Source organism: Erpetoichthys calabaricus, chromosome 3 (genome assembly GCF_900747795.2).
Source record: "Erpetoichthys calabaricus chromosome 3, fErpCal1.3, whole genome shotgun sequence".
Taxonomy (NCBI): domain Eukaryota; kingdom Metazoa; phylum Chordata; class Cladistia; order Polypteriformes; family Polypteridae; genus Erpetoichthys; species Erpetoichthys calabaricus.
Window position 1 is genome coordinate 155,490,632 of NC_041396.2, and position 21,028 is coordinate 155,511,659.

Consider the following 21,028-nt stretch of genomic DNA (forward strand, 5'->3'; position numbering starts at 1 on the left):
TAACAAACTGTCTTTGGAAAATGACTAACGAATGAAGAACAACAACAACTAAAGCCTTCCCAGACTATGAGTGTCCTCTTTGGCTTGTTTTGTGTTACTATAGTTTGGAAAAATGGTGTTTCAAATTTGAATCATGCCCTGTATTTTTTTTTGCTAATGTTGAAAAGGATGTTTAGTACATCAACTATTTTTCATCTTCTGCCTTCTGTTAATTTTCTACATACATAGATGGAGAACATTCTGATAAGAGTTGGTGATAAGGGAGACCAGATGTTTTCCTGAACATTTTCGTGTGTTTTCACTCAATTCCACTGTAATAATTCATTGTGTGGATTCGGAAGGTGCTTTCCAGTCTTTACTGATGCCCTGAGGATTCCTAATAATGGTGTCATTAATTGCCAGAATATTCATGCTCTGATTGGATAGTACTTACATGTTAATTGTATCACCCAAATATGTAGCTGTACAAATTTATACTTCATTTCTATTCAAATAAGAAAGATTTTCATCTGGCTTGAGCAGAAGAAAGAAACGGATAAATATTGACAGACGGGCAAGCCATCCAAGGAATGCAAAAATTTGCATCCATTAACTTTCTCGTGTTGTGTTCAAAAGAAGCTTTCTTATCAAAAATCACTTGAGGTGAATTTCATTTGTAAGAAAAAAAAACTTGGATTTGATCAGTGCCGTAATACATTCTTGAGCAAAGAGGCCAGAAGGACAGTTACTAGGTAGTAAACATGGCAGTAAATGGTCACTCTACACTAGATGGGTGTGACTTCAGAGAATGGGATTTTTTTGTCTCATTTGTGGCATTATTAATGTTATGATTGTTAAACTGTTTTCATGAAACAGACCATAGCTTCTTATCTGCAAGGAATTTGCAGCATAACATTTTGAAAATGGAGTGGGGCAAGGTTTAAAAATGCTACTTACTTGCAGTTAAAATAGGGAACTATCAGATTAAAAGTGACACATCAACTGTGACTTGAAAAATGATCAAATACAATCATAAACTCTAGTGTAATCATTTAATCTGAAGCTTCTGTTGACTGTTAAACTAGCCAGCAAATGTGAATTAACAAGTGTGTGGTTAGCATAGTCAGCATGGTGGCTTATTGGTTAGCAATGCTGCCTTATAGCTCCAGTGACTTTGGTTTGCATACCATCTGTGCTAAGTATGCATGGTCTCTTCTGCCTGTGTGAAGTTTTCTCCAGACGTTCAGATTTTCCTCTCACAATCCAATGAATGTTAGGTTACCTGGAGTCTCTAAATTGGCCCTGTGTGTGAGTGTCTGATGCAATGGACTGATTTCCTAGTCCAGAACTAGTTCCTGCCTTGCAACTGATGCCGAACTAAATTAAGTGTTTTTTTTTTTATTATAACAAGTGAATGAATGGATGATCAGCATAGCTTACAATGATATTTAAAAACAAACATACCCATTATTTTTTGTGAAGAATTAACAAATGTGCTGAAGATGAATCATCTTTCTTATTTTTGCTCTCATAGGCAAATCAAATGGAGCCAATGGCAATGAAGCGACCGCAGCTGTTTGGGATGAGCAGTGGTCCTTATTCGCAGACTCAGCAGGGTGGCTCCTATCCAGGGCAGCCCTACGCATCCCCTTCTCCTCACAGATACCAAATGGCAATGCATGGACACAGTCAAGGAGGAATGGGCGGAATGCACTTCTCTCAGCAGCAGGTAGTGATCATCCTTTCTTGTCTGCTCTATATGTCAGTTTAACTTTTTGCACTTTATGTTGTTCGTTACACCTTTTTCCCTAAACATCACACTGTTGTTTTATGAAATGTATTGCATCTCGCATAATTTTAAATTATGAACCAATCACAAAAGATGATGAAGTCACTTTATAGGTAGGATTGGTGTCCTGTGTTAGTAGCAAACAAAACAATTTTTTGTCTGTAGGATCCATTTCTATGGTCTTTTTGCCCATCCTACTTGTGTTCCATGAATTTAGCAACAAGTTCAAATACTGTATGTATCTTGAATGCAGTGATTAAATGAAAACTTAACAAATTTGACAAAAAAGCACAAAATTCAGTCTATCAGTTTTGTTTGGTTAGCTAATAGTTGTACTGTCATCATATTTAATTTTGATCCTTTCGCAAAGCTGTCAGGGTCTCCTCCTTAACAGCTATGTAGTTTGTTCCAGATTCCCAAAAGCCTTTGTGTGAAGAGGTGCTTCTTGGATTTCATGTTGAATGCACTTCACCTTGATTTCAACCAGTGTTGTTGAGTATAAGATTCTCCATTTACCAAAACGAATACTGATGACTCTGGGTATTTGGATCACCTGAATGAGGTCCTCATGTAGTCATCTTTGTTGAAGACCATGTCTTTCTCAAAACTTTTGGCTACTCTTTATCAAAATGTAGTTCTGCTCTACCTTGTTGATACTTAAACACACATCAGTGAGTAAATACATGGGTTTGAAGCCCAAGGAAAGGTGAAATAAGTGGCTTCTGGTCGTTAAAGCTGCTTCCTTTAAGCCAAAGTGCTGGCTTTGTGATGGAAGTTTGTTGAATGCGGCAAGGCAAGGTATATATTTTTGAAGGTGATCATTCCACTTTTTAAATGAATGGGTCAAAGCCTTCAGGAGCTTATGAAGTTTTAAGTGTGGGTTTATTGCTCCATCAACTCTCATATTTCTATTTAGGGACATAGGTAAAACTAGAGAGAGGTTTGAGGGTTGGGGTTAAATTACAGTTTGGGACACTCAAACATGCATTCTGGTATTAGCAACAAAGAGCAACATAAATAATGGAAACAGGTGAAAGGATTACTGGTTAAATATCAAAACAGCAGTGTAGTACTAGGGTGTTGTACCGTGTTAGCCATTATGAATGTAGTGAGAAGTCAAGCAAAATGACACCTTTTATTGGCTAACTAAAAAGATTACAATATGCAAGCTTTTGAGGCAACTCAGGCCCCTTCTTCAGGCATGATGTAATCAAAAACAACAGTGTATAATTGTAGAGTCGATGACTGTGCTGTATCAAGTACAAGGCACACAGACTGCGATATGGTGCTATATTGTGCTTGTTTAGAATGAATGTTGGGGCATCAGTGCTCAATGATTCAGTAATAAATCCTTCTTGATTTCCTGATGTTTCAGAAGAACTAGTATATGTGGCATGGAACTCAGAGAGAAAGATATCACAAACTAATTGTGGTCAAAAACATCACTTTGAGGAATAAGCCTAAATTAATAAACTGTTTAATCGACTGACAGCATATTTCACTTTCAAGAGGAACAAGGTAATATTCCCTAAGATATGTCATTTGACAAAACCAAGCATCACTGTTTGACTTCCTACTGTATAAATGGCGCTGTATCACAAATATGCAGTTCTAGACATTAGTAGAGCCTGTCTCATGGGGAACATCCAATTTCTTTTGGTGGGTGTTAGTGGCCCAAAACTCTTCAAGGAACTTCATTTTAAGCCAGTACCTGACCATTCTATGATGACATGCACATATATTTTTCAGGCAAAATGTTTGGGCTGTTGAGATCAAAGACCACTGGAACCACATTTAGCTGACTGAAACACAGCGACACAGATTGCTTGAAGACAGAAAAGTGCTGAACCAAAAGTTGCTCTTAAGGTCATCTCTGACTGTTGCTTTGTGTTTAACTGTTAGGTCAATGCTCACTCAAAATCACTAATGGTGACATTTCTGTTCCTCTTCTTTCCTTACATTTGACTCTCATTTGTGACAGAAGCCTTCTAGGGGGGTATATACTGGGTGCTTAATTGGGCAGGATTAGCATGGGTTAAACGTGATGCATGGATTTGATTTGAAGGGTTTGCAGTTGCAGTATGAAGGGGCATAGTTGAAAATGCTCACAACGTTTTTAAGTAGAACTGAGGGCTGCACAATTTAAGCATAATATGAAGTTGCAATTATTTTTCCGAATTTTGTAATTATGATTTGACCGAAACCTGAACCTGTTATGTGATTAAATGTGAATTGGCACATGTTTAGTTTTATTATTTTTTTTGTACTTCTGGTAATTCTTCTTGTAAGAGGTTATGCTACCACAAACATTTGTAATAGGTAATTGTTTGCCTTTAGATTGAAGGCTTTGGGATGTGTCACTGGTTTGCAAATTCTTCATATGTTTTTCACACTGTTTTCTATGGCATCTTTTTAACAGCTGAGTTACCCATGTTGTCACCACTTTACACATAATACTAGCATCTGTAATAGAACTACAACCATGAAGCTGAAAAACTGCCTTACCAGTGATTTGCTGTTTTTGACATCAAGTCATCACTTCTATTGTTGCCACATACTAATCTGCAAGACTCATTTTCTGTGTAATTCTCTCATCTGACTGTGTTAATACTGCATAATTTGTCATCACTGTAACGTGTGTCGTCAAGGTGGGGTCTCTCTTTTAATGCAATGTTTCTGGGGAACCCCTGCTTCTCCCTTTCTGTCTGTTTTTACTGTGTACTATTTTATTGATTGAAATCTAAGTAATAATTTTAGTCTCTGCAATTATAAATCACAATTTTCATGTGAAATCAAGAAACTGTTCAGGAATAGACACATTAGAAGAAGGAAAAAGTGTTTGTCATAAAACAGGCTGGGAGTCAGAAGCAAGAGTTGTCAAAAAATGATAGAGCTTAGTTAGAAGGACAGATCAAAAGCATGGCAAACAGCTACAAACATGACACCGATATATAGCCAGGAACAAAACCAGGTTTAAAACAACATTAAGAAAAGTAGATGTGAGCCAACACTTAAAGATTAAGTCTGGTATTTTTCAAGTCAAAGTTATTTCTTCACAGTCTATGTTTATATTAATAAAGTTGCATCCTAAATTGAAGTATTTCTTATTAACTTTAAAAATACCATGTCTGTCCTTATGGCTTGCAAAGGGTACACAGGTCCATAGGTAAACGAAAAAGCCTCAAAACTTACCAAGTATGGCCACTTTGAAACTGTAAAGGTTATTATTTAAGAAAGCATGCCTTCTGCATTTATGAGGCATCCTTGTGATAACAAAAATATTTTATCACTGATTCTTACAACTGTTTTTCTTGAGGTAAGAATTTATTTCATATTTGCTTGTCTGCTCATTGCCGCCATTGTGGTTGGAGTGATGACAATCCTAACAAGCCCTTAGTGCAAAACTATATTCTGTATGTAATCCTATTGCAATTCTGTTTCTTCAGAAATTTTGTAATAACAGACAGATGCATGCAAAAATCATATAATTGTATTTTCCTAAACAGCGCCTACTTTTCACTAGTTACATTTGTGTGTTATAATTTTACATAGTACACAGAGTGAGATTCATGCTAAGTGGCAGCACAGTGAAAAGATCACATAAACAGCTTCATTGCACTTAGTCAAATAACAGTAAATCTGAATTGATTACACTGCATTGTATTCTTAATAAAAGCCTTAGATTTTTGAAAGAGCCAGGCTACTGGCACGTTGCAGTTTCTGTGGTCTGGTATGTGGCATGCACGATAGAAAAATACTCAGAAAATGAGAAAGACAAGAGTGTGCAATAGAGCAGATTGAAGCACCACAAACCAATTATCAACTTTTTTAATGCATGGTGAGTGGTGAGTCACTGTTGCTGAGGATATAGTAATAAGAGAACATGGAGCAACATGTTTGAGTGAGTAAACTCACTGACAGTCTCTCATTCCAATAAACCAGAAGGACCTATAAAAGCTACTCCAGACTTTGCCTCTGTGAGGCAGGTATGACAGCTCTGCACTACTTCTCTGCCTATGCTAAATCATCTTTACTGAACTTCAACCTGATTAAACGTAGGTGAATTGCACACCAGGCTTTAATAAGTGGGTTTGGTGAATGAATGGATGCCTATAATGTCTGTGCAGTTCTTGCCACTTGATTGCATGATGCATACATGCAGTCTCTTACTGAATTCAGTGGTAGCAGGCATTATCTTTATGAAAGAATTAAACTTCCATATATATTGAATAAATATAAGTGACCATAAGTGTGCATTTGTCAGTTATTATTGCCTAATTGTCTACAGAACAGAAAAAGCAACTAACAGCTGGGCATTAACATTCAATAATTCCAATAATGACACTTGACAATCACGTTCCAAGCTGTATCCATGCTCCTTGGGGCCAAGTACCTCCTCCATGTTGTGCAGGCTGCACCTGAAGTACGCTGTGGAGGGAGCTGAACTTAGCAAAATGATTTGCACAGCCAGTCTCCTTAAAAAATGGCAGAATCTCACAACATGGATACACTGTTTTACAATACGTGTGTAATCTCAAGATGCAGATCAATACTCAATAACATTTTTGGCTGGAAAAATTGACATATTTGGTAAGTTTTAAGGCTTTTTGTTATAATGGAACCCAGGTATCAATGAAGTCCATTATAAAATGTAAGAGTCGGCTAGTGATTTTATTAAATTTATAAAATATGCTTTACTTTAGAATACAATTTCATATGACAAACTAATATATACCATGATTGTAAAGAAATAACTGACTTGAAAAAATACAAAACTTTTCCCTTAAGGATACAAGGGTGTATCCAAAAATAACCGGAATCTGTACCTGGCGTGCAATCTAGACTTAGCTGCAAGTTTCGCTGCTAGGTGTAGCATATTATAGTATTATGTGGCAGTCTGCCAAGTGGCGTTGCTCTGTATTGTTCGTACGACATTCCGTCTACATTAAATTTTGTTTTCTCTTAGGGAAAACAGCTGCTGAAACTGTAGTGATTCTTGAAACTGCTTTTAAAAAGGAACCTTTAAGTAAAACTCAGAGCTATGAGTGGTTTTCGCGTTTTAAGCGAGGGGAAATGTCACTTGAAGACGAACCAAGATCTGGCCAACCTTCCACAATTAAAAATGACAAAAATCTTCATAAAGTTTGTAATGCAATTTGTGAAGATTGTCGTTGGACTATCGAAGAGATTTCTGAATTGACTTGTGCGTCTTGGAGTTCTTGCCAGCTTCCCTACGCACCTGATCTTGCTCCGTGCGACTTTTTCTTGTTCCTGCATATGAAAAAAGAACTCAAGTTGAAGAAGAATCGCTGCAGGCATTGGACAACATTACATCCATGGTGTCCATCAGACACGGGGAGAACATGCAAACTCCTCGCAGGGAGGACCCGGGAAGCGAACCCGGGTCTCCTAACTGCAAGGCAGCAGCGCTACCCACTGCGCCACTGTGCCGCCCCTGGACAATGTTCCTCTTCAGCAATTCCAAAAATGTTTCTACCAGTGAGAAAACCTTTGGGAGAAGTGCATTCATTCACATGGAGAGTACTTTGAAGGAGACTAACGTTTTAGTAAGTAAAAATTATTAAAACGTTTTTTTTTTCAATTCTGGTTGTTTTTGGGTAGCCCTTCTACAATGAAAAAGTATAGAGAGAAATTCAACTCTGTTCAATTCACTTTATTTTTGTATCACAGTCTTCACTGAGTACAGGCTCAGAGTGCTGTAACTTGTTCACAGATAAATGCAGTTAGAAACTTTACAAATCACATAGCGTGTACACAAAAAGACACTTGCTTGTTTAAACAGAAATAAAAACTAAGTGGTGAGAAACTGATTAAAATAAATGTAGCCCAGCAATATCTGTCCATTAATGAACTTTTGAAATGTGTACATTAACAACGGAGGAGAGCAAAGGAAACGCTAGTGAGCAATATCCGTGGAGAAAATAAACCTCTGGTGGGGTCCACGATCAGTTGTAACAGACTCTGCCGTATGTTGTGACTACCTCACAGCTGAAGTTGCCAGTACATTGAAGTTGAAAGATGGGGTCAAGAACAGCTGGCAAATGGATGGAGTGTTAAGAGGAATAGTGATGAGCTGGGATTGGCTCCAGCAGACCCCCGTGACCCTGTGTTCGGATTCAGCGGGTTGGATAATGGATGGATGGATGGATAGTCACATTGGGCACATGATATCAGCAACTAACAAACTTTTAATCTGACCCTTCCTCTTTTCAGATGGCTACCTTTATTAACAACCCTGGTCAACAAAGCACAAGAAGAGATTACACGAAATAGTTCCTTACACAACCACCACTCCACTCTTAGTTGCATTTCTTCTGAAGTTTCTACTATTTGGAACATACACAACAAATGCTAAAAAGCCAAAGCATTGTGTTTCTAATTTCCTGCTTTTTTTTCTTTGAAATTCAACTTTCATTTATCATCAATTAGTCTAACTATTTGTTTCATTTGAGTCTCTGTATGTATAAACTATTTTAGGGCATTCTGGCAGCTTTCTTATGTCACAATAATCCAATGAGAAATGGAAGTTTTTTGTTTTCAGGATCGAGGTTGAATTTTCAAGTCTTATAAATTCAGAAAAGGACTATGTTCTTTTCCACAAATGAAAGCCTTCAACCTTGCATCATTATCCCTGAAGGCAGTTGAATGTTGCTTTTGGCTGGTGTTCATATATGTGAAATGCTCTCGCTTACTTATTGGGCTTTTATATAAAAAAAAAAGAAAATGTGAGTATGTGTTTTAGTGCATTTAAAGCGCAACAAGGTTGCTTAATTTGCCTTACTGTTTATTGTGTTGATAAATGTAGAAAAAGATTGGAAAGGATTGCTGGTACTCCAGTGTTTGATATAAGAGCAGTGCAAAACAATGATTTTTTAAAAATAAAATTAGTAAAAACTCTCAAACTTCGATCAAAACTATGGAAAGGTAATGGCAATACCGCACTTGTTTTATATAAATTGGCACCATTTAAAAGGATTACAGTGTGACACCCATTTCCTCACCAAATGCTGGAGATTTATAGCAAACAATCAATCTAATTGCATCAAGTTGAAGACGCAGTTTTAGTCTACATTAGTCTCCATTTATTTTTGAGAGTTCGTTTTTCTCTCTCTCCTAATCCCCAGTCTCTTTAAATTTTAAGTAGACAGTTTTGTTTGCAACATGAAGCTATAAAGTTAACACAAAATAATCACCTCTTTAGGTTTCTTCTTTTATGGAACCCTTGACTGTTGTCTGTCGGTGTATGCTGGTATGTTCAAATGGAACTGGCAGAGTTGTTGGGCTATATAATTGTATGAACTTACCGATTAGGTTACAGTGTGTGGAAATGATTTAATAAAATAGCAAATGTTAGTATTATTGAGAACAAAAGGTGGATTTTCATTTATTTTTTTGTTCAGAGCCAATGATAGCCAAGGACCTTCCATAATACACCTGTCACTGGGAAGGCAAACTTTTGTGCATGCCCACACTCAACCACCAGGAGATATAAGAGTTGACAGTCAGCCTAACCTGACATCTTTGGAATGTGGGAGCCAACCCATGGCGACATGGAAAGAACATATAAAGACCACATAGATGGCCTCCTAGCCCAAAATTACTGTGAGGTCTTGGCACAGTAAGGTGGCAGCACCTTCAAGCTTGTCATCATCTTATGAATCTGTATTCTTCTTCTTATGTTTTTGGTTATGCAAGAAGTCCTGATTGCATTTTCTGGTATTTTGTGTCACCATCAGATTAAAAGTGTACACTGTCCTTGTAGCACTGGGAATATTTTGTACTTCTTAATTAGGGGTCATGCTTCTTCAGTCTTCCTTAATAGCATGGAGGGGCTGAGCCTAAGGAATGGATAAAGTCTGAACGTGACAACACAAAAAAGGAAATGCTGAGAGATATATGTGTCAACAAGCTGGGTGAAGACATTGCTAATTGGGACATCTTGACTTTGGCTTTGGCAATCAAGAGGGAATTGTGAACAGATAAATAGCAGTGGTCTGGAATTATATGTGCAGTTGTTTATAGTGTACTTGACAGCTGCAGAAAGAGGTGAAGGAAGCCTACCTTTATAGAAAGTGTTTTGGATCTCCAATTTAATCAAGCAAGTGACATTTAAGGGGATTATAGGGAGTTTAGAGTTTAATACGTGCTGCTATAATCACCCCCTTTGGTAACTTTCTGCGCTGCAGGCTGCTCATAAAATAATTGGTTTTATATAAGGACCGTCAAGTCTTTTGGGCTAAATTAAATCACTGCTCGGCTTCAAAGATATCTATATGTTCTATTTCAGAGGTTTGCTGCTTGTTCTTATCCTTAGAAAATGAAAAATATGAAATAATACATATCCATCAGTTGAAAAGATTTTATCAGGTTCTTTCTCATATTTGTCCCATATACTTAATATGGTAACTAGTACAATGTCATGTCATCTTACTGCTTCTAAAAAACCGATACTTAAAGTAAAAAATATGTCTGCTTATTTTTAAGCACATTTTTAACTCTCTTCACTGGGATAGTGAAGCATACCCGTTTTGTATAGGAACATTAATACATAGCATATACTTGCACTATGCATAAATATATACTGTTATCTACCATTTTAGCATTTAATAGCTCACACCAATGCTTTCTTTAAATTCCTATAAATAGGGCTGCATGATATGGACTTAAATTGATTTTGTGATTATTTTGACTCAAAATGCAATATTCAGTGTATCTCAATAGATTCTCAAAACACATTGAAAATTGAAGATCATCACCATAAGGACATGTGTTTTTATACAGCTCTAAAAATCTGGTATATTTTCTCACAATAATAATATGAACTATTAGCAAAGGGAACGTTTTTTAGCTTTGCCTCATAGAAACAACTCAAACAACATGTTTTTTCCTATCAGTTTTGTTTTATATCTCCTCCTCTTATTTTTGAGTTTCCGTTTTATGTTTTATGTTCAGTACCTTGCTTGCCTTGCTTACCTCTGTATCTATCATTCAATAAACATGGAACTCTCTCTCTCTCTCTGTTTGACTTTTATAGAAGAAAAGACAAAGCTTGATTAGTAATAATAATAATTCATTACATTTATATAGCGCTTTTCTCAGTACTCAAAGCGCTATCCACACAGGGAGGAACTGGGAGGCGAACCTACAATCTTCCACAGTCTCCTTACTGCAAAGCAGCAGCATAGTATCGTACTCTCAGATTATATTACATATATACATATGTATGTTACACATATATACTCTTTATAATTTACATCATTTGTAATAGTTCTAAATTATGTATTTGCATATACAGTATGAGCTTTTCCTTGTATCTAACAGGCTTTGTGGTGCATGTGGACAATCTGTATTTTGCATCCAGTGCTTTTAACAGCTTCTTGAATTCATCTTTCTCTATGGTATACATAGGTATTTTACATGGCCAGTGCCAGGTAAGAATCTATAAGGGGGCACTTGAAATTCTGGTAAGGTGATATTTCAGTGCAAACTGAGCCATTGCAACTAATCAGAAAACCTTTACTTTTTACTGTCAATCCTAATGATCAGTGAAATAACATCTCCCTAATAAAATTTCGCATTATCCAATCACATAGATTTAATTTCATTAACTGATATTTTTTATCCTATTACTAACTATCACAAAATAATATGTTTGTATATTTAACTTCCTCCAATAATCTTAACTGATCAAAGATCATTAGGGCAACATATTTAGAAATGTTAATGTAAAATGTGTTATATGTTGAATATCCATTGTTGCAATTAGGACTTTATGTGCTAAATTCATCTGCTAAATAAAAATACAAACTTAAAAAGAAAATGAAGTGTAATGTTAAGCAGTTTAACCCCATAACTGATGCACGAACACTGAAAAAAATTAAACAAATTAAAGGCTGTTTTTATTCCTGCTTGTAAAGTTTCTGTAATGGAGATGGTGTGAAATAGACTGATGAGGACTTACGATGTGATGTCATGACACTTTTGGTATAGTTCAGTGGTTAGTGTATTTATCTGATCCCTGCCAAATAATGATTATTTTGAGGTTGCAAATGAAATAGGCAAAAGTGTGTTTTGCAATATTTGTAAGTCACAGTTATCTGCTTCAACCTGTTCCATACCGTATGCAATGGAACAGTGAACACTGCAGGTGCCGCACATGCCTGGATGGCCTGTTCATATTACAGTAAGGTGTTTTATCTTTAGACGTTGTAGTACTTGAACTATCATCCTGGATAAAACCAAACAATTTGTAAATAGCAGTGCTAACTTTATGTCTTCTAAACTGTTCTTCTTTTGATCCTTGCTCCATTTTTTGTATACTTATCACTACCAGGCAACTTAGGTGGAGTCATCATAGTCAGACCATTTTATTTAATGATTAGAAGAAGTTGTGGAGAGAAAAAAAAGTGCTGAACATCGCAATATTGGCTTTGAAAATTGAAAATTCCACTTATTGACCAGATCTACCTATACCTATAACCTTAACAAATGAGGAATAAACAGAGCAATACATAACCCTATTGTTCTAAATGAAGGTCTTGATTGTACAGTTCTGAACATGAACAAGGCATTTGGTCATTTCTGCACCATTAACAATAAACTGTAATGTATTAATGCACCGAATGGTAAATTATGCTCTCTGGGGCCTTTACCTCTATGTTGATTTTTCTATTAGCAATGGAATGAACGTAATAAGTTCTTAGCTGTTTCATAGAAATCGGACAATAGGTACCTAATGAACCTGATGGTATGATTAAGACATGATTTTAACAGTATGACAAATGCTTGTGTACAATAAGAATATGTAAGAGTTTACTTCAAAATGGAAGACAACAATGAAATTGTGAGTATTACAGTATGTGTGATCCATAATAAGCAGTGAAACTTCAGGCAAGAGTTCTGTCCTCGCCAACCTTGGTCCAACCTTGCTGCAAGGACACTAGAAGAGAATTTGCTTTGCATCTTTGGCCCAACTCTCTCTTCTTAATACAATTCACATACAGCATATCCCACCTCCTAGCAGCACCTGTGATCCCATTCTAACAAAAGAAAGAAGTATCCCACCCTGACTCTTTCTTATACCAATGAGACTTTTGTTAGCAATTGTGGCTGTCCTGTGCTATACTTAAGGTGTACTTGTTTCTACAGAGTCTTGAGACCCTTTCACATATTTGTTTTTAATGAAAAGAACTTCAGCATGTGGTCATCCCATCATTTAAAGCTTTTGAAGGTTTTACAGTTAATGCATATAATAAGCTATTGAAAGCAAATGTCCAGCGGGTTGGAGAATGGATGGATGGATGTCCAGTGCTTTCCAGTGTGCTCAACAAGTATCTGGAAGCTTGATTAATAAACATTTTTAACATCTGTTAATGGATTGATAACAAACTGATCGCATGTTGATTGGTTAGTTTTGTCAGTTTTCAGACAAGGACACCTGAGAGAGATCCTCCTTCAATGGCAGTGCTTGTTTTTTAATTGTAATACTTCTAATAAGTCTCCTTATAGTTCAAATTATAATGTGTTTTAGAAAGATCTAACTTCTAAAGAAAAATACAAAGTCATGAGAACTTGTTTATGTTTTTGTCAGATGCTGTTGAAATCACACTTGCTTTTCATTCCCTAATAGCATTACATGGAGTAGCACTGCATGTGATAAGACAAATCTATTGTGATCTCATATACTACATTGCATGTGCATTGACTTAACTCAATTGACTGGAAGAATCCTAATCCACCCTGTAAGACTCGATTGAAAATGGTATATTGTGTTATTTAAAACTAGAAAAAAAAAATTTAAATGGCGCAAAGCTTTGGCAAAATTTGGCCAGAATTCATTAATGCTATTCAAAATTACCTCGCTGAGCTGATTCCTCTGGCTCTATTTTGCATGAAAAACTATCTCATAATGGTTTTGCATATGTTTTTAATGTTTGTCAATACTTTGGAAGTTGTAGTTTTTACTTTTGATTGAATTTTATTTTATATTGTGGTAGAATATACATTTTCTTGATTTTGAAACAGTTAAAACCTGTGTTTTGTTTATTTTTGTCACAAGTACATGAAGTGTTTCTTAAAATGCCTAAGTTCTTCATGAAAATGATTTTTTTAAATGCAGGCGTGCAGTCAGAGCTAAAGCTTATATTAAATCATAATAATAAGCTAAAGAGGTTAAAGGAATTAATTGGTCAATCTGTTGTCATTCCTGCTCAATTCCATCTCAGGGTTATAGGAGAGAAGGGCCTTTTTTGGTAGCATTTGGCTGCAAGACAGGAACCAGTCATGGACAGGGCATCAGTCATTTCTAAAGTTACAGCATATTACATTTACTTGTGTTTTCCTTGTTTTCATAATAATAATATTGAAAAAAAGCCTGAAATACCCTAGGGCCTAGTATATAATACAATTAGTGTATTGACAAAGGGCTCTGACGCCTCACCATAGACAGTTCTTGGCTATCAGAGATTTATAACTTGGAGATGGGGCATCATAAATATTATAAGAAAACTGAAGCCCATTGTCCATTTTAGTTTATACCATGTTTTCAGAAAAAATTAACCATGTAGGAGAAAAAAAATACCGTCAAGGTGACTTTGCTGTTATGAGCATGCATTCTTATTATTAAAAGCCACAGTGTATTTTATTTTATTTAAATGATTACTTATGTTTATTTGATGTAGTTCTTGGCAGAACACAGTGTTTGGTTTCACATTATATTTTTGCAGTAATAATATTTTCTAAAAATGTTCGTGTTTTCTGAAAATCTCACTCAAAACTATTCGTGAATCTTTCCTCATTTGTCAGTTTACATTGCATAGGTTTATGTTTCCATTGGTGATGAACAGTGATGACCGGGGGTTGTTAAAATTTACATATTTGCAGTATCTTTTTTTTATATTTTATTTGTTATGTAGCATATAAAGTTTAGCTATTAGTAAAAAGAAATATTACATAATGTTTCAGAACTGTAAAATAAAAAAAGGAATTTATTCACATATTCAGTATTGTGCTGCAAACTATTTTTCTGTTCAAACCAATGATGGAACCTTTCAAAGTGACCAGTTACACACAAATCATAAAAGGGGAATTAATTCTACATTAAAATGTATGATAAATTTTACAATATTCGATTGATTATGTACAGATATTTACATGGTGAAGCACTGGTGAATCACTAAACACTTATTTTGATAATGCATATTCCACAGGTGGATGTGACGTCCTTGGATTTCCATTGTTCCTATAACTCTGTAAAAGTCATTTGCTTTCATTCATGAGCTGTAAGTGAAGCGAAGATTGTAAAATCCCAATCTGGAAAAAAAAAAAAAAATACAAAAACAAAACAACAAAAAAAAACTTCCTTTGTTAGTCACAAAAATCTATGCAAAATATTGTTTCGAAGAAGAAAATTTTCATTATTTAAATTTCTAAGGTAAACAGATTCTTTTACGCTGTCATCCTTATATACAATACGCTACCGTGGCTGTCCATTTGTCTGTCCAGGCTTTTAAATCCCCTGTAGCACACAAACCGTTTGACCTATTGACCTGAAATTTGGTACAGATATACTACGTGATGTCTACTATCTGCTTTAAGGGTGATGAATTGACCTCCAAGGTTATTCCTCTTTTTATTTTTATTTAATTGTAGAATCAACTCTCGGCAGCGGCCGCGCAGCCCATGCATATGGGCGCCATTCTCATTCCCTACCACCGTCACTTCCCCTACCTCTTCAGGCAGATTGAAGACTTAAGTGCCAGCTTAAGTGAAAAATTAAAGAAAACGTACTAAGTAATTGCAACACAAAAACTGACATAATCAGTTTTAACATGAAAGATGCCGACAAAAGAAGAGAAGAAGCGGGCCGCTAGGGTGGAGAAAAGAAGAACTGCTCAGGAAGCAGCAAGCGCATCAACCTCTGAGCAAATGAATGGTAAACGTGCAGAGAAAGTGTATGAAAACTATGAATGCTCAAGTCAAGTGTATTCACTGCATGTTACTGCGCAGTGCGCCATTACTGATTAGATATATAAAATGGTTTGCCTTTGTGCATGTAGTCAGTGTTTCTTGATGTCAGAGCTAACTTAAAAGCTGATTGGTTGAATGTCTGCTTTGCTGCCATTCGAGGAACAACAGAAATCCACATAAATCATATTCTGATGCTCATGAAACTGATGTTTAAACTTTGAACAGAATGCATTTAAATTTGTATTTTATTGGAAAGTTTATTGTAAGGTTCAACCTAATAGTTGATGTTTCTGCGGCAGCTAGAAGGATGGTGATAGTAAGATTTCTGTGAGTTCTGTGATGAATTCAGTGTCTAGTAAGCCTTTACATTGTAATTTCTGACTACATCATCAAGTGATAGTTTTATGACTACATAGTTTACAGATCAATAAAATAAATATCTGACGGCTTTTCTTTATTTTTTAGTGAGATTTGGAAAGAAAGGGGGTACACATTTGAAGTTGCAGCTGCTTCTTTGATCCACTTGAATTGCATTTAATCCAACGATGCACTTAAACACATATATTCAAAAAACAAAAGCTACCATTAAAATTGCATTTTTAAACAAAGTATGGTTTCCAAAGTCGTTTTTTTTGTTGTGAATGGTTGCCTGAAAGAGTAACAACAAGGGCAGATCTTAAGTTAAGCAGCCGATTGACTTGGAGTGCTTAGTTAAAAAAAGAAAGCTCACTGGAAAGTTCAGGCTTGAATTATGCACTTTCTACCAGTTGCCAGCAAAAACATACTTTATCTGCAACTCTGGAGTCTTGATGAGGTTTCACTTCCCTTGCACCAGCTGTGCTTTCTTGAACGGAATTTGACGAGGCTTTGTAAAAATGCATGCAAATGCTAAAGCGTTCAGAATTGTTTTAAACTTTGAAGGTATGCTTTCATTCTGTCTGGCTTCTATGGTTTTGTAGTTTTTTGTTTTTTGTATCATAGTGTTATCTGTGTTTGTGTTTTTCCTGTTGATGTTTAAGTTCAACTATTCTAAAAAAAAATGTTCGGCATTCAGTTCATAACATTTTTTGGAAACTGCCTAAAGCCCTCTTCATTTTTTACTCTTTGATTTCTTCTACTTCCTCTTACGTTATTGGCAAATAATTAAGCAGCTTTAAGCAAAAGAAATGAATAAAATTACTGTACATTTGATTTTTTAAAACTGCTTGGGTAGTCAAATCATGACAGAACATTTCATTTTAGTAGCTGTCATTACAGATGAGGCAGTCACCTTTATAAGAATGTGGCATTAAAGTGAAAAATAATCCATAAGCAGACTCAGTGTCTGGTTAGAGTGACTGTTGTGATACCATTAACTATTGTATATTAGTCAAGAGTAAAATAAAATGCCAAGGGTGCTTTTCTATTTTATGAACAAGTAATTCATAGTTTTTAACAAAACTTGATTCTAAATCACTTTTTTTTCTTAATAAGGACTATCTTTGATAGAATCATGACCATTGACATTTAATAAAGATATATTACTTGCACTATTGTGCAACTAGTGTGAGTTCTTGAACAAACTAGTTGGAATTGGCTCTAAAGAACATGTAATAGATTCATTTCAGAAATGAAATATCAAATGCCCTGTTTGGTCAGCAGTTTAAATTTTCCATAGTGCTGTTAAGTGGTACAGTAAATCTGAAAGCTAACTCCTTTGTTATCTCTGTTATTATGTAAGAAATGCTTAAAGTTCTGCTAATACTGTAAGTGCAATGATGTCAGCCATTAAACATTTCTTAGCTGTCAGGTTAGCTACTGTTCTGAAGAGTTATTCATATTTCCAGTCGTTAATCTGGAATAGTAATTGCCTTACAGTATAACTTAACTTACACACTTTAACACCTTCTAGCTGTGTTAACCGATGTGCTTACAACTTGGTTGATCTTCATTTTTGCTGTAAGTTACTACTTTCTAACTTGAGACGGTATGTGTCGTCATTACACAATTGCAAATTCACGGTGATTACTTTTGTTTGAGAGGAGCTGTTTTATTTGAAGCCTTTTTGCCTGCTTGAAGCAGTTATTTGTCAGCTAATCAATTTAGTTGTTAATATTCAAGCTTAGGTTCTGAAAGTGCCAGTAAATCTTGGAACAGTGTTACATGCTATTTGTCTGTATTTATATACATACCTCATAGTTCTTGTTCTGAATTATTTATCATTGCTAATAATAATTAAATCATATTAAATACAAACTTTAAATGCATACGCACTTCTACTTCTTTATAATTATTATATAAAGCACAGTCAATAATGAATGTGCACTGCAATGACAGTGAGTACATCACAGATGTTCCTTCTAGAATTGATTATTATTATCCCATTTACAGAGTATAACAACTTTCATGTGTGCATGTCTGACCAAAATGTAATACATCGCCACTCTCTTTTATGTGCGGGTAAAGTGCTTAAGGCATCTATAAACAGACAACTAAAAATGAAACTATTATACAAGTACAGAAAATTATCTTCTTCTTCTTCGTCTTGTTCTTTCAGCTGCTCCTGTTAGGGGTTGCCACAGTGGATCATCTTCTTCCATATCTTTCTGTCTTCTGCATCTTGTTCTGTTACACCCATCACCTGCATGTCCTCTCTCACCACATCCATAAACCTTCGCTTAGGCCTTCCTCTTTTCCTCTTCCCTGGCAGCTCTATCCATAGCATTCTCCTCCCAATATACCCAGCATCTCTCCTCTGCACATGTCCAAACCAACGCAATCTCGCCTCTCTGACTTTGTTTCCCAAACGTCCAACTTGAGCTGACCCTCTAATGCACTCATTTCTAATCCTACCCATCCTTGTCACACCCAGTGTGAATCTTAGCATCTTTAACTGTGCTACCTCTAGCTCTGTCTCCTGCTTTCTGGTCAGTGCCACTGTCTCCAACCCATATAACATAGCTGGTCTCACTACTGTGCTGTAGATCTTCCCTTTCACTCTTGCTGATACCCATCTGTCACAAATTACTACTGACACTCTTCTCCACCCATTCTACCCTGCCTGCACTCTCTTTTTCACCTCTCTTCCACAATCCCCATTACTCAGTACTGCTGATCCCAAGTATTTAAACTCATACACCTTCACCAACTCTACTCCCTGCATCCTCACCATTCCACTGACCTCCCTCTCCTTTGCACACATGTATTCTTTCTTGTTCCTACTGACCTTCATTCCTCTCCTCTCTAGAGCATATCTCCACCTCTCCAGGGTCTCCTCAACCTGCTCCCTACTATCGCTACAGATCACAATGTCATCAGCAAACATCATAGTCCACGGGGACTCCTGTCTAATCTTGTCTGTCGACCTGTCCATCACCATTACAAAGAAGAAAGGGCTCAGATCCGATCCCTGATGTAATCCCACCTCCAACTTGAATGCATCTGTCACTCCTACCGCAGACCTCACCACAGTCACACTTCCCTCGTACAACTCTTACGTACTTCTCTGCCACTCCCGACTTCCTCATACAATACCACAGCTGGTCTCGAGCCACCCTGTCATTTGCTTTCTTCAGGTCCACAAAGATGCAATGCAACTCCTTCTGGCCTTCCCTAAACTTCTCCATCAACATCCTCAGAGCAAACATTGCATCTGTGGTGCTCTTTCTTGGCATGAAACCATACTGCTGCTCACTAATCATCACCTCACTTCTTAACCTAGCTTCCACTACTCTTTCCCATAACTTCATGCTGTGGTTCATCAATTTTATTCCCCTGTAGTTACTGCAGTCCTGACCATCCCCCTTATTCTTAAATATCGGCACCAGTACACTTCTTCTCCACTCCTCAGGCATCCTCTCACTTTCCAAGATTCCATTAAACAATCTGGTTAAAAACTCCACTGCCATCTCTCCTAAACACCTCCATGCTTCCATAGGAACGTCATCTGGACCAACGGCCTTTCCATTTTTCATCCTCTTCATAGCTGTCCTTAATTTCCTCCTTGCTAATCCGTTCCACTTCCTGATTCACTATCTCCACATCATCCAACCTCTTCTCTCTCTCGTTCTCTTCATTCATCAGCCTCTCAAAGTACTCTTTCCATCTGCTCAACACACTCTCCTCGCTTGTGAGTACATTTCCATCTTTATCCTTTATCACCCTAGCCTGCTGCACATCTTTCCCAGCTCGGTCCTTCAGTCTAGCCAATCTGTACAGGTCCTTTTCTCCCTCCTTAGTGTTCAACCTGTCATACAACTCATCATATGCCTTTTCTTTAGCCTTCGCCACCTCTCTCTTCACCTTGCGCCTTATCTCCTTGTACTCTTGTCTACTTTTTGCATCTCTCTGACTATCCCACTTTTTCTTTGCCATTTTCTTCCTCTGTATACTCTCCTGTATTTCCTCCTTCCTCTTTCCAGATGTCATGCCAAGCACCCTTGTTGCTGTCACCCTTACTACATCTGCTGTAGTTTCCCAGTAGTCTGGTAACTCTTCACTGCCACCCAGTGCCTGTCTCACCTCTTCCCTAAACTCAACCTTCAGTCTTACTTTTTCAACTTCCACCATTTGATCCTTGGCTCTGCCCTCACTGTCTTCCTCTTCTTGATCTGCAATGTCATTGTACAGACCACCATCGTATGCTGCTTAACTACACTTTCCCTGCCACCACTTTGCAGTCTTCAATCTCCTTCAGATCAACTCTTCTGCATAGGATGTAATCTACCTGTGTGCATCTTCCTCCACTCTTGTACATAACCCTATGTTCCTCTCTCATCTTAAAATACATATTCACCACAGCCATGTCCATCCTTTTGGCAAAATCCACTATCCTCTGACCTTCTTCATTCCTCTCCTTGACACCATACCTACACATCAACTCCTCATCTCCTCTGTTCCCTCCACCAAAATGCCCATTGAAATCTGCTCTAATCACCACTTTCTGTCCCTTGGGTACACTGTTCATCACGTCATCCAACTCACTCCAAAAATCTTCTTTCTCACCCATTGCACACATCAACTTGCGGTGCATATGCACTAACAACATTCATCATTACACCTCCAATTTCCAGCTTCATAATCATTACTCTGCCTGACACTCTTATCACCTCCAAAACACTCTTGACATACTGTTCCTTCAGAATAACTCCTACCCCATTTCTCCTCCCATCCACACCATGATAGAACAATTTGAATCCACCTCCAATCCACCTGACCTTACTCCCCTTCCATTTAGTCTCTTGCACGCACAATATGTCAACCTTCCTTCTCTCCATCATATCTGCTAACTCT

At 36.8% G+C, this 21,028-nt stretch overlaps 1 protein-coding gene across 1 annotated transcript in view; it reads left to right on the top strand.

Annotated features, from left to right (window-relative positions):
• The window catches only part of arid1b (AT rich interactive domain 1B (SWI1-like)), a 708,988-nt gene that overhangs the window by 92,210 nt on the left and 595,750 nt on the right, over positions 1-21,028 (top strand). Inside the window, 1 exon segment of the mRNA XM_028797431.2 lies at positions 1,514-1,708. Coding sequence (XP_028653264.2) covers positions 1,514-1,708 — 195 coding nt within the window.